Source organism: Varroa jacobsoni, unplaced genomic scaffold (assembly GCF_002532875.2).
Source record: "Varroa jacobsoni isolate VJ856 unplaced genomic scaffold, vjacob_1.0 scaffold_1358, whole genome shotgun sequence".
Classification (NCBI taxonomy): Eukaryota; Metazoa; Arthropoda; class Arachnida; order Mesostigmata; family Varroidae; genus Varroa; species Varroa jacobsoni.
The window spans coordinates 586309-601440 of record NW_019214260.1 but is presented as its reverse complement, the minus strand read 5'-3'; the positions used below and the strand labels follow the sequence as shown (position 1 = coordinate 601440).

The 15132-nt window shown below is 40.2% G+C and overlaps 1 protein-coding gene across 4 annotated transcripts in view; it reads left to right on the top strand.

The window, feature by feature from the left end:
- Positions 1 to 15132, top strand: part of LOC111269162 (uncharacterized) — a 41437-nt gene that overhangs the window by 7006 nt on the left and 19299 nt on the right. For all 4 annotated transcript variants that reach the window (XM_086971989.1, XM_086971990.1, XM_086971991.1 and 1 more), the window contains one exon: positions 11795 to 12032. In XM_086971989.1, the coding sequence (XP_086828115.1) occupies positions 11795 to 12032 (238 nt within the window). The remainder of the gene's footprint in view (positions 1 to 11794; positions 12033 to 15132) is intronic.

Sequence of the window (15132 nt, the reverse complement as noted above, 5' to 3'; positions counted from 1 at the left end):
CATCTCGCAGGGGCTTTAAACCGATGGGTTACGAACGCTGCTGCAGTATACTGGGCTAAGATGAGTACATAGAACCGTCAGATAAACGCCCAAAACTTAGCCAGTAGAGATTTCCGTTTCACACGGACAGGCAGGCAGACAGATAGACAGACACTTGAGCAGACAGACCAGGCCGATAGCTGTGCTGGCGCGAACTCGCCGACGAATAGTAGGCAGGAAAGGTCCATAAGTAAACATTCTCATCACCAGCGATTGTGGGTTGTTCTTTTACGTTAGTGAGCGAGTGTCGTCGTAGGAAGCGACAAGAAGTCGAAAGGATCTCCCTACTTTGTCATAAGTAGCAAAAAGCTTCTTTAATTGATCGAAGTCAATACTTTCGCAAACAGTTACTCACAAAACCACTCTTATTTATGTATTTTTTTGCGGTTTTTATGTTTTAATGTTCCCTATATGAACTTCAAAACTATTCGGAGGACGAACATGGCTAACAGTTAATGTCGGTTTTTTTTAGCGTTGTAGTTAATACTACTTATGCGGTTTTTGTCTACCAACGAAATGCGATACATCGCTTACATGTTGAATCTCTATGATATACTGAATAAACAGGACGATTAGGACTCGAATTGTTCTATTTATCGTGCAAGTGGTTCGAAAAAAAACGACGACAATTTGTACTAACTTTTTAACTAAATTTAGGAAAAAAGTACCTAAAATAACGATTCGAAGCACTGGTTAATAATAACAATAATAATAACGTATGCTCCTACATTTCTCTCTGTCGATGTTTTTTTTATATATTCAGGTTGTTTAGTATGTTTCCCTAATACTTTGAACTGAAAAATATTTTCCTTTTTTCCGTTATTTACATGCCAAATAGCCGTGTTAAAACTTTTTTCTAAAGTCTAATGAACACTACTATAAAGAATTAAACATTTTATGATTTGAAAATTCTGAAAATTTAATCTTGAAGCCATTATCGCATTATCTAACATGTAAACAATAGCAAACAAGTGTATTCCTACAAAAAAATTACACTTGAAATTTATTAAGAGGTAAATATTTGTACATGCTCTGCAGTTACTGCGCTATTTAATGCAGTCGTAGATAAGTCTATGACAGACACACTTCGAGATAATAATAATACAGTAGATAATAGTAGCCAAACTTTGGCCAAAAAACCCCAATTGAATTTAAAAGTATTTACTTAAAAAAAATGTGCAAGAAGTTCTCACTTACCTTGAAGAGATTGAGATTCAAACTCCTTTTCATGAAAAAAGTTTGCATTAAGATTTAGAAAACTGTAACTGCTAGAGCGAACTGGTAGCTTCAAGAAGAAAGTTTGTCGAGATCAATTTGTCTTCCCTCTGTTTTGTTAGACGTTGCCGTTGTTGAAACAAATACGAAATTAAATTTATAATAGCCGAAAGTGTTCAAGCAGTGTCGAATTATTACACCACAAATTAAGTTGAATGATTTAGGAGAATTCGAATTGAAACTAGTTAATACTACTGAGGTGGCCACAAGGCATCAAAAATCAGTATCCACGAAGTTGACAATTCATTATATATTTTACCGTATTACATTTTATACGACTAAATAACGAACGCAGATATCTATTATACATATTCGATCTCAATGATATCTTAGCAGTTTTATTATAATTGAAACTAATCGAGTACGCTTAATAAAAAGATAAGGTCAAGATAAGGTCATTTTTTTTCTGTATTTTTTGAGATATCCCAAAAAAAGTAGCCGAACGAAAGTTTTTGAGAATGTCTTTCAAGAACGTTAACACAAACAAACTGTTCTTTTTTAGTAGCGTACAGCTTCACAGACCTCAACAGGAAGGCTCGTCCAAGGTAAAATTCCCCAGTGATTGCTCACTTACTTTTAACAAAGCAAGGGGTACGTACCTTGTAGTTTATTGTACTACGTATTGTACTACGAGGTCAAAAAAGAATGGATAAATCGTTTGGCTTTTGTCGAGCGAAGGCCGATCTGCTATTTGGCTTGTGGCGCGACACTCGTCTGCCTGTCTGCTATATACAGACCGATTTCCAAAGCATCCGAGCGAGTGCTTTGTGTTTTGCAAGCGCTTTGCAAATAAATAACTTGCAGCCGCGTTTCGTGTTCCTGGGAAAAAAGTAACAAAAAACGTTTGCTATGCTCGGTGTCCAGAATAAAATAGCTTTCGAGTGGTGCCAATGGAACAAACAGCTCTCAAAGTCTAGGTTATGAGTCAGCGTCTAGTGGACAAGTATTGTCAACAGTCTCGTAACGAAGAAAATAGCCTTGGATACAACTCTTGTTCTAAGCAATCTGTTAGAGCTTCTGTTGAAGAATCCTCGAATCACGCCCTGGCAGTTTGTAGAAGAGTTGGACATCTCATGCACATCATCTAGGCCCATTTTAAACGATCCTTTGGAGGCGCGAACATTTACAGCAAGAATTGTGTTGAAGGATATTATTTTCAAGCAAACGTAAACACGTCAATAGCTGTCTCAGAAAAACTTAAATGCAAAGAAGGGCTGGATGTTCTTCAGCGTGTTATTAAAGGCGACGAGACGTGGGTGTATAGCTTTAGCTGGGGAACAGACATGCAATTATCAGTTTAAAAATTAGTGCAGATCAAACATTGCAAGATAAGTTACTAAGTCTCTTATTATCTATTCCCACAAAAGGAAGTTATGAATCGTAAATTCATGCCTAGAAGTTTTACTCGTAAAAATTCTGATCTGTAAAAAGCGGTGTTTCCAAAAAGTTGATTGTGACAACGCCAATAAGAAATCTGCATAATTTATCTGGTCTTAGAATGTTTTACGAACTGGAAAAAGAAAAACTAATATGGTAGCTTCTTTTCCATTCTTCTAAATAACAACCTACGTGAAGTCGTAGAAGTTCCAGCAAGGTTGCTCGTATTAAAAATAATTTGTGGTCGATTGGTTGTAATAAATAATTACAACACATCGACCACAACTCATTTGTACATGCTCACGCCTATTATGTATATCGTTTTTTCAGTAGCCTACCTTGTCTGAAAAGCAATGTAATCGTATTGTAAAACGGTATCAAGTGTACTACCTTGATGAATAGAACCCTATTTACTCCACAGTTTTTTCGACGGCTTTTAAAGTTCCGAAGCTGCTGCTGTGCGTCAATGCCACCTTGTTTCCATCGTGTCAAATCTCTCTCGGAGAGGATTTTAATCTTATTTATGGAGCTAATGCTTTTGGAGACGCCCCGAATACTTGCGGAGCTTGCTAATAGGTGTTAATGCAAGCGACAAGTATCGCTTAAAGTATCTCAATCGTACATTGATACTGTGAGCGCATGTCACTAGCTCTGTAGCGGCCATACTTAAATAACTGGTCGAATGAAGTTTGAATGAATGGATACCGTCACAGCTGTAACTTGTCGTGTAACTACCATCGTCTTAAACTTTGCCCGCCGCATGTTTTATTTTGATTTATTTGTAGCCTGTGCATCGTATCTACATCGTCAATGTATACAGTGATCTTAATTAGTCGAATTCGATAAGATCGTGATGCCTTCAGAATTGCTCGTGCGACTTATGGAAATAATGCATTCAACGGACACAATCTGCTTCTAATGTACGACACATTAGATTCTGGTACGCTGGAAATAGCTCTAGAAAGAAATGATAGAACGACGCGTGTCTATTTAGTAATCTAACAAACGTTAACAACGGATACCTATATTATGAAGATAACCCACAGCTAAGATTAGATTAGTTAAGGTTTATTTGACAAAAAAAATCATAGTTTGATTAATTAATCAAGGTTTTTCTTTTTTTTTTGTTTACTTCCGCACGAAAAACGATCCTTTGGCGCCTGTTAAATACATATAAATATTGATAGGTTCACTTGTCTGTGTGGCAGATGTGTAGAGGTGTCAGACTGTAGGTGTAGACTGTACGGATTGTTGAAGTCTACATGAGAACAAGCTGAACTATTCCGCTATTCCAGCGTGTAGCCGCTTTTCTTCCGGGAGGCCACCGATTGATGCGATCAATCGGTCGCTGTATCAGTAAAATATGGTAAAGGCGGTCGTAATAGCTATTTTGGGCATTTCAATTTCGGCAGTGACCATGGCATAGGACCGGTAAAGCGTCGGCCATTGCTAAGCCAATCGTGTGTACAATGAAAGCAACTAGTAGTTTACAAAACCGAAAAGTTACAAAGACTTGTGCAAATCATTGTATGTGAATGATTAATTAAAATAAAGATGAGTCTTCAAATATACAGAAAACCACCGAATAACTGACACACTGTTCTTTGATGCTTAATGATTGTTACTTTCACTGCAAAGATTTCCAACCATGTTGTGTGCAGGAATCATAAGGGATAACCTTCGGCGGGAAATGTTCAGGCTTGTGAATGTGAACAAAATTTGCGTTCGGTTTTTTTGCAGTCAGTTTTCCAGTTGGCCTCAAGCCACCTGGCTGACAAGTTCGTAGTTGTCACCTAAAGCGATGTCTTTAGGTTGCTGGTCATCACTTATGCTCAAGTAGTCGTTGATCATGACGACCTTCCTTGGCCGCATCGACGTCACACAGTGTCGGAGTCTAGCAAGACTCGCAATACATGTCACTGTTACAGTAAGTAGTGGCAGGATGAAGAGCAGTTTATTGTCTTCAAGAGGTCGTCATCTTTTGACCAAATTTCGCCGATCTTGTCGTCTTTTTTTTCTATTATATCCGTTATTACCCCTCTGGTACATTCTTTAGTTTTTATCTCCATGATTTTTCAGCTGATAACACTATCGCACGCAGTTGTTGTCGACGCGAAACTCCGTATTCACGAAATTGACAAGGAGTAAATACGTAAATAGTGTTCGCTTCTAGCGCGTGCAAGCAGTTGAGTGACTGATTGCAAAAGTCTGATCGTCGTTTTCTCGAACTCCTCTTTTCTCATCGCCAGGCTGTCCACCTCTCTGCTTGTGGCTTTATTTATTGATTTCGCTTAGCCTTTGCTGCGGCTTTTGTTCTAGCTACGGCTGCTGACACTGTTATAGCTGCCGTCGTTGCCACTTGTTGCGAGAACGACGCCGCGGCGTGCAATCTATGTGTCTATTATATCAATCATCATTTATTCATCTTTCTGGCCTACTGGTATGGTGAGGGTGGTTGCATTGATTCTGAGCCTGAACCTGCGACCTGGTGATGGCCGTCTATCTAGCCAGCTACTTGACTGCCTGCCTAGAGCATGACCAGCTGTTCACAAGGTTTCCTTCCGTAACTCGCTTCGATACATCTGTCGCTGCTGCTTTCGTATGCGTACTGATCGCTAACAACGTAAATTATTTATGTATAACAGTCTGGGGACTGCTTTTAGCGCGCTGCCATGTAGCGTCACCATGGCGGCTCTCGGTTGTGGTCGCCGGCGCCGTTTTTGCAACCGATTTTGCTATAGCACAGCGTCGTGTGTTGTTCATATTGCTTGATAGCAAATTGAAGACGTATGGTACCGCACTCAATGCCATATAGTAAGCACTTCCGCAAAGTGAACTGGGACAACGCCAATGATGGCGGGAACAACAGCGGTCCTATTCGATGGTGTTGATTTTAGCTACGATGCGGCTGACTTCGATCGGTTATGGCGGCTGTGATGATGATGATGATAAGCACAACGAGGGCATAGATGCTGCTGCCGTTATTGCGAAATTAAGTTTTCCGCAATTGTAGAACTATGTCGCTCTTCATTCAGTTCGACTGATTAACTACCTAAACTGTTGCCGACGTTCCCAGTGTTTTCTATTGCGCCAGTACAAATAGCAGCAGATCAGAGGGTCTGATAGGAAGACGTCCTAAATATTATGAGAATAATAATGTGGTATTCGTTTAACTGTGTCACTTCACTGTTAGGGTCCATAAATTTAACAAAAAAAAAAAACAAGGCCCAACGAAAGTTGAGTAGGGACAGGTTAATAATGGCTTCAGAATTGTCGCCCATTCACTCTTTCATCTCGAACAACAAAGTTTTGCTTCAACATCCTTTTTGAACATGATTGAAAACTAAATTAGAGTAAACGCACAACCTATAAAATTGATTTCATATTTTCACATCCTCCTAAGCAATAACCGTATAAGGGAAATATGAGTTCTAACAACGCCACGTTGTTGTTATTATTATATGGGTCGCTGTTTTGAGATCGAAAATCTCAATTTGTTTAACAAGCTATGGAGGCATTTGGATAGAAGCCGCATGATTCTATGCGAAATTTAACTCAAAACATTCTTACAGCTTCATAAGACAAATATCTTGTGAAGACAAGTAATAGTACTGCTACGCAGAGCGTTCAGAAACAAAAAAAAAAAAAAAAAAAAAAAGAAAATAGTAAATTGCTTAGGATGAATCAATCAAATCTACGTGAATAAACATAGATTGCAAAATTATATACAATGTCATTTTGAGTAATCCCTTATTTATAGAGTTAAAAAAAGTCCTTTTAGCGTTCAGTTGTTTCATGTTTTTAGTTCATGTATACTAAGCTTAGCGTTGAACTCCTTTCATAGCTAACTGTCAGCTATCTTTCCTGCGAGCGGCTTTGAGATCGCTCCTCAGTAAGACTTCAAGGGTCTGGCATGGGTCGAAGGTTCAATACAGGCAATCAGGAGAAACGAAGGGTTTTTGAAGAGTTTGCGGTTGATTTTTAGCTCGATTCAAATTTTGGGACTACAAACAAAGTGAGCGAAAGCAAAAAAGCGGCCGTCCATCTATTTGTATCGAGTTACCCTCTGACTTCCTTCGTGCTGGATTCGATTGTACACTTCCATTGCATTGTACAATGTCCCAAATATGGAGATCTCAAAACGTGCTCAGATCGATCTTTTTCTCTAATTTTGTGTATGAATTAAACTCGTCAGAAAATTCGTCGAGCACATATATCCAGTTTGTAGCCAATTGTATGCTTGTTCGCTTGTGACGTTTTCTGCATTCAAAGCAAGGCAGAGGTCGACCCTCTGGTTACGAAGACTTTGAAATTTCCTTTATACCAGAGCAGAGGTCACATATGAGAGCTCGCCAGATCTTCGACAGGAGCATCCAAGTCGACCGGTGGATCTCTAATATCTAACGAGCATTTATTGGATCGAGAACTTAGATTATAGGATTAATAGATTAAAGACGGCTTTAATCTCGTAACTGTGGTGACGAGTGATAAAAAATAAACAGTCCAATATCAGTTTACGCAGCGGCGATCATGGTCGGACAACGGAGACGTGGTACCAAGGTCAATTGAACACCTAAACGACTTGTGTTGATTCAGTTCAGCCTAGCCCATAGAGAAACGACGCCAAGTCAGACATCAAAGACTGATTGCTTGTTGGTACTATTAGACGTCCTATTGCTGCTACAATGTGACGCGTGGTGGGTTCAACTTGGCCTGTCTGCCATTGTAGTCACTACATTATGTATAATAATTGGTTTTTCTAAGGGCTTCGATATGTATGGGCTAAAATCATTGGAATGAGTGTAAACTTTTAGCTGCTATTCATAAATAAAGTGCACTCAAATGCGCACGCGCGCAAATGAAGTGGGGGTATCCTAACTAGACATGCTGGAAAGCCTTTGCGGCCAGTTAGAGTGACGCAGTTAAAGAACAACAAAGATTAGGCACAAACCGGCTGTCGGACAAAGACACGTTTCCATGATGCGCTAGTCTTGGCAAACATCTGTCTATATGTAATCTTAGTTGCCTCCGGTCGATTGCTGTTTCATGATCCACTTTGTTATTCTATAGAAGCACGCATTTGTTAGTAACCATTTTACTCCCGTAAGCACTTCATTGATGCGTAGAGTGTTAGCAAAAACTCATTTCAACAGCCCGTAGCAAAGCAGCGAATGCTAATTTTGGGTATTTTATGACATATAGGAAACGTAATGGCATGTACGCTGATCGAGCTCATATATGAAACTTGAATCATTCAGCGAAGAATTTATAAATCTCGGCTAAAAACCCGATCATTGGTTAACCCGACGTTTATCCAGCCCTCATTGCGGTCAAAGACGCTCATCAGTTCATGATACATATGATATTGTCGTTGTGAAGCCCGCAATAGTAGTTTCCGATTCTGAACCTTTAGCGTAGATCTGAATATTTAATAGATTTGCGAGTTTTTGTGAGGGTTCGAGGTGAACACTGAAGACTACTATTTTTTACGTTACTTGGCTTTGTCTATTTTACTGCTCTATAAATTTCGCTGTAGTTATGTTTTGGTTGCGCAAAGCGTAGAGTCGTTGGTCGCCAATGAGTGTCTGTTTATCACAAGAATGAATATTGTATTTCGGTGCGATAGATTGTTGTGGGTCTCTTTCATATTATGGCACATACTTTTCGATTTTATGCGTCTAAATGGGTGCCATTATATAGAAAATCTTTTTCTCCCTATATATATATATATATATATATATATATATATATATATATGGAATCTGCGTCGTCTGGAAAAAATGACGATTTGGTTATTGAAGTGAAGACGTGAACTTCATTGGTGCCAATGATGTTGTAACCGAACTTAGGTGGTGACGTCGTTCACATGTCTCCCTCGTTAGCTCATGGTCTTCGGCTTTTAGGGAAACGTTACTGGTTACGTAAGCGATAAAGCAGATTTAAGCAGATATAATAATAATTGTTCGCTGATGCAACTATAGACTAGCAGATTTCTATATGAAGTCCCCGTTCAAAGATAACTATCTTAATTATGTGAAGCGCACCAACATTACAGAACAAATTGGCATACCTCATAGCACAAAACTCTATAAGCGCAACATATTTATTAAAAAAAAAAAAAAAAAGCAGTAAAGATTATTCGAATGGAAGAAGAAAAAAGCGAATGAAAAAAGGAAACTGAGTGGTTTCGGGTGATCGCATATCTGTGTGCCACAGCGTCTTCGCCTTCCTGGGTTTGAATTCGCTTCTAAGGCAGGTGGGTCATTATAAGTGCGTTCTATTAGTAATCGTGATACTTTTTTCAACAAAAAAAGTAATTGTAGAAAATATACGTTAAGCCTAGGCTTCGCAATTATAGTATTCAGTGAAGACTGTGGGGCTCGCACTCACTAGATCTCTTCCGTCTTTTTGGCTCTGATCTGCCCCATTTTCTATCCATTCACTGGTGACATTACTTCACTGTCTATCGCAGTTTGACAGTTTCATTCTAATTTTGCTGGGGCTATTTTATCAGCTGAAGGAATTGAATACGTTTGTTTCTTTGGGCCATCTGCGCGCGTCATGCAGTGCATGGGTAAGCACGCGTGTTCCAGGAAGTTCTTTCTCAAGGAACGGTTACTGCTAATTGTTGTCGCTGCTGGTGTTGATAGCGTTGCTATTGCGAAAGCAGCGGCGCGAAACGGTTGGCACTAATCGGCTGCTTTTGGGGCCGTCGTTGTTGTAAATGATTTTGCGCTGCTTCTGTGCGCGCCGCAGCATCGAGCGGGTCGTTCGTCGGACGATAAATAGTGACGGATAAACGTATCGGTGGCGGTGAACGAGCGAATAGAATACTGAAGGTAACAACAGAGTAGATATGGTGTGGGTTGGCCACAGCCGGTGATACAACAGCAACGGTTACAGCGGACACAGGAGCTGCGGCCGTAGTGCAGCAGTAATTTCAGCATTTGGAAAATCAAATTGGAGAGAAATTGCAGTCGCCAATCACTGGGTCTACAGGGCCGACGTCATGACATGCCCAGGAATGAACAGCAGCAGCTACAGTACAGAATGACCGAAAAGTGGAAAGGGCAAACAGGCTTGGAGGATGAAAAAGGCGACTTGCTTTAGGAGCACGGCTGAATGTTTCCTAAGTAGCTGTTCGACAACGATAAACAGTATTCATAAGCTTAAAATATAGCCCGACAATCATTGTCCTGAAAGCTGCGCGTTTCTACGAAAACGATAACGGGTGTAGTTGATGAAAGGTTTTCTTATAACATTTTCGAACTGTGATAACTATACGAAGTCCTGGATGGATCGGTTTGTCTGGCGATTGCGACAACGCTACATGGTGCGATCGCTGGAATATGAGCTAGCTATCGGTAAATCCGCTTTTCTGAAGCGGTTCATTTACCGTCTCAAATCGAGGTCACTAGATAGCCATGCAGAGTAAGCTAACGCTGTAGACGAGTGGCACGTTGTGGTGAAGGCGGTGAACTAAACGATAGACAAATGTCTGCTGATGTAACAGTTATCATTGTTGTGGTTATTTTTTGGCAAAGGGACGCGTAACGTTGCCACAATGCTTTGATCGGCTGAAAACCCTGTAGCAGATACAGAACTCGCCCTTGCAGGCTATAGTCTCACAGACTTTTTATTGTATCTCATATGATATAGTTACTGAATTTAATAAGCAGTAGTTGAGAATAAGCCTTTAGAACTATAGATGCGTTGAGCTCGACCAAACGGAAGTAGGTATCGAGAGACCGCGACGAATTTAAATAAAGGTATTTTACGTGCTAGCAAAAACATCCAGACTAAAGTGGAGGAGCTCCCGTGACATTTATTCAAGATTCCGATGCTACGCAAAAATAGGCAGTGAGCTGTCTGTGATCCCCAGTTCTTAGTATTAACTACGAGGCGCCACTTCAAGTCAATGGAACAAGTTCGTACATGTCCGCTGGACGTCTAGCGTTAACCTAATACTACCATAGTTACAGTCAATCTTTAATCCACTATATCTGATTTCACGGACTTCGTCGATAGCTTGCTGCTTTATCTAAATTGTTGCAGAACTTAGGCTGGTCTAAACCACATCATAATTAAAGTTCTTAACCTTAAGTCGGTTCTTGTGGGCTGGCCCCACTTCATTACATTGACGTTGACCAGAATAGATAAGTTTCTTATATGACACAGTTCATTCATTTTGCTATAGAAAAACCGGTGGGAAAAATATTATCATCTATCTTGTTGCTTTTACGCGTTTTAGGTACTTACTTGCCTCATACATTCGTTGGCCTATGTCAATTCAAACCATCACTTTTCTGTGGCACAGAAAGAATGCTGGTCAAAAGGTGAACTACTTGAAGCTAAGCGTCTTCATATTTCGGTATCCGTTGGCCAATGTAGCAAAGATTACTTATTTATTGTTTCTTAAGACCAACCTTAAAAAACCTTATCGTAAACAGACCTTGCTTGGAAGGTCTGTTGAAAATAAACTGATTACGATATCACTGTATGGCAACGGTAAGGGGCGCTTTCGATGAACAAAGGTGTTCAGCGTTTAAGATGATGGTGCTGTACAACCACAATAGTCCACACACACCCCAGAACCACAGAACAAAATTCCCGTTTTGTATTATAGCTTATTCAACGCAGGGCCATGCTACAAACATATTTAAAGTTTTTTGCGAATATGGGTCACTGGTTAGCTACGTTGTCCACGGCTAAGTTTCCGCTCATAGTGATGTTATTGTTGATGAAATTGATTTTATAGATCTAATTGACATTAAATTCGTAACACAATGCGAATACTTTACAACTATACATAAAAAAAAGAAAAAACCCTATAACAATTTTACTGAATAAAATGACTTTTGTGTCGTCTGTTATTTCCCAACAGCTGACAAATAGCATAAATGGTAAAAGAGGTAAACCTTTGCTCGCATAAATCTATGTATAGAGAAAATGGTGAGCTAAGGCTTTTATTATACATAAATAACCATGTTTACTGTGTTATTAATTGATAGAAACGATAATTAATTTACTGCTTAAACTAATTCTTAACTTCTTGGTTTTTTGTTCTTGTGATCTGTTCCTGTTCCTTACGATTCTTTGACAGTGAGTGGAGGAAGCAGTGGTACCGGCGTAGGTGTGTCATCGGGTAAATGTGGAGAAGTTGGGGGTGTCGGAGGGCCCGGACTGGGTCCGGTTAGCGGCGGTAGCAGCGCCGGCGGCGGGGGCTTAGCTGTCCGCACCGGCAGCCTTGGCTCAAACCAACGGGGTGGCCCCTCGCCGTTAGGCGACACGGCCCCTTCTCAACAGCAGCATCAACGCAGCAGACTCGCCACACTCTCCAGGTGAGTGAATCAATCAATGGATGGTCGTTGACAGAAAAAGTGTTTCTTATCCCAACAGACTAACCTAAAGTCACTCCCAGGAGTAATCTTCGAAGCACTGCATTCGGGGTGCAACATCACGTGACGTCACTATAATAAAGTGATAACGCGAACCAAAATTGAACAGGCCAAAGCACACTGGCGCCTGCGTCAAGAAGGCGCATTCGTCTGTTGTAGTGCTGGTTGTAAAAAGCAAAGGCATTTTGATGCCGGCAACCTTTAGGAGCTGGCAATATGCTCATACGCGTATGAAGACCAGCGCATATATAGGATGCGGATATAAAAGTGGACACACAAATGGAGGCCGCGCATTTAAAAAAAAAATAATTTTTTTTCCTGATTTTTAAGACTATATATACTTTGTCGTATCCCACACTCTTCTTATGACAGAAATAATTAAGCAAATGCTGCACACTTTTAAATGGTATACTCCAACATAGTGGAAAATTTAGGTATACTGCGACCTAAGTGCAATCTGCAACGGTAACTTGAGTTGATTCTACGGCGCTACTTCTGCAACATTGTGGCGGAATGTATAATTAATGCCAACAGTGTGCAATAACGTCTTATTAGTGCGAGTATTGTTGTTCTTTGCTTGGAATTCATTGAAATCAGCCGCTTCCACTGTACAAAGGGACAATAATGAGTCTATCTATGGAAGAAGTGTTGGTCCTCAAAAGTCCCATCTTAATCTTAAAATCATTCAGGTGTGAGAGTTACATGTATTGCCGTATTTGTAGAATAAGTCCGAACAATATACTTTGGAATGATATACTTAGCGTTTTCGATGAGGTGCTTAGTCTGAACTGTTGAGTCGCCCAACGTCTAATGTACAATATAAGCAGGATTTCTTATTGTCACGGCTTTTTATTTGTGAAAGCAGATATACACATTTGTTGGGTGGGCTTGCTTCTAAGGTTCGGGACCAGGAATGTGTAAATTTTAGCTAAATGCCTCGTAGCGTGGCGTCGCTGTTGCGAAAGTATAATCAAGGGAGCTCGTCTCCAAGTGACGTAGGTGTGCAAAAACCCGCTTGTATAAACTTGCCGTTCTGCCGTATTGAAAAACTATCCTGCCATCACATAGCCTTTGTGATGCGCCTCAGTCAGTCAGACGGTGCCGCGTCACTTTAGGGGATAAGAGTTCCGTACCGCTACGAGAACCTTGTTCTGAGAAATAGGACAACAGATAAACGTGCAATCAGAGACGTTCTCGTATAATGTGGCATGCTTCCTTGTGCACTTCTCAGCTCCATGTGCTATAACTTTTGCAAAAGTTACGAAAGGAAATTAATTAGTATTGTACTAAAGGCAGAGATGAAAGTTAACGCAGATTGGTCATGGTACGAGGACAGTTGTCACTATCTGCCATACCAACGGACACAATCACGATATGTTCTTGCTTGAGTATACGCGGTCCTAAATTCGTTCGTCCGGAGTTTGCCAGTCTCAATACATATATAGATAGATATGCAAGATGAGTAATTCATGGCATTAAATAGTAATAATAATATGTACTGTCATATTATCATTACTATGAAGTGATTGTATGACTTATGTTGGTGAATATATAAGGATGCTGAATGATGAACAGGGGCCGATTTAGGTGGTGCGCCTAACAGGAGAAAAACGCTAGAAGGTCAGCTACGTAAAAATGAACCAAGGGGCTTTTAGTCGGTGTTGCGTAATTGTGGGCCTACATTTGAGTTCGCAAACGGTTATCTACTGTGGCTACCTGAATGATACGTCGGGACGTAGATTTGAAGTAGGTGCATTAAGCTTTTGACGAACGCGTTGCAAGAGAGTATGCGAATGAATCTCCTGTTAGAGTAGTTATGAATCTTCGTGAAAGGTTCAATGCTCTTCGGCGATATGAAATGACACAACGTAAAAAAATGTTTTGCGCTATAGTTTAACAGCTCCACTAAAGACGGGAGCTCGCTCTAGCTCTGTTCAATCATGGACTCCAATTGCCTTATACATTAGAACGAATCAGCGGTTAAATTAAATTAGTACAGGAAGAAAAATTCAATAGTAGCGTTATCAGGAAACTTCTCTTCCTAACACAGTTATAATGACTACCAAGTGATACTTTTGGCGCTTGAACGCGCGTGAAACGTGACGCTGTGAGATCTGACCTTTCTTTAGGTCCATAGCTTTGCATCGAAACATCTTTACCATTTACGACCTTAGGTGCCAACTTATTTATCGACCGCTGTGGTGCGAGAGCCTACGAAGTCTCAAAAGACGATTCTGTGATCATATCATGATGCGAACAATTGTAGAGTTAAGAACTAAAAAATATGGCAATCCATGGGGACAATTTATTTTTTGGTTCGTAGAGCGAATACGGGGAGCCCCCAACTGCAATTCCTGCATTTTTCCCACCCTGAAGTTTGCCATGTAAAAAGAATCATTTAGCCCTGTTCACCAATCTTGTTGCTTAATGCGAATCTTTTTTTTAGTATCTTCTTGAATTGTTTCAGCAATAATCACCGAATCAGGAATATACATTAAACGAAATGGAAAAATTCTAGCGGATAACACCTGCATTAATTAGGTCACCGTCTGCGATAGTTATAATAAGTTACAATTCGGTATAAAGGGATGCCACTTACAAATTTTGTTTGTTTTATGAACCGTTTGACCGTGGTGGGAGAGCATGATATTGTTACACACACCAACAATATGAGCCGATTTCCACCACCCAGAATTATTTCGAAAAGTTTTCCGGAATTTTACAAATTAACGGCTCACAATGTTTCTCCTGATAGAACGTTCATAGAATGGCAGCTTTACACGACGAGCTCTCTCCGCCGTTGTTACTTCAAGACAAAACCCACATCCGGACACCACGTGGATCATCTGATTTTTCGTGGTAGACTACAGTTCACCTACTAAAAGGCTGAGTGACAATATCCAAGCAAACGATCCCAGACTTCAGAAACTTTGATAACATCTCGAATTAAAGAAGCAGCACGAAATGTCGCACGATTTGAGAAGCCAAATTAACGACTGCTATGTTTTATACCGAACAACCTAATGCAAAAAGTTTTCTCTCT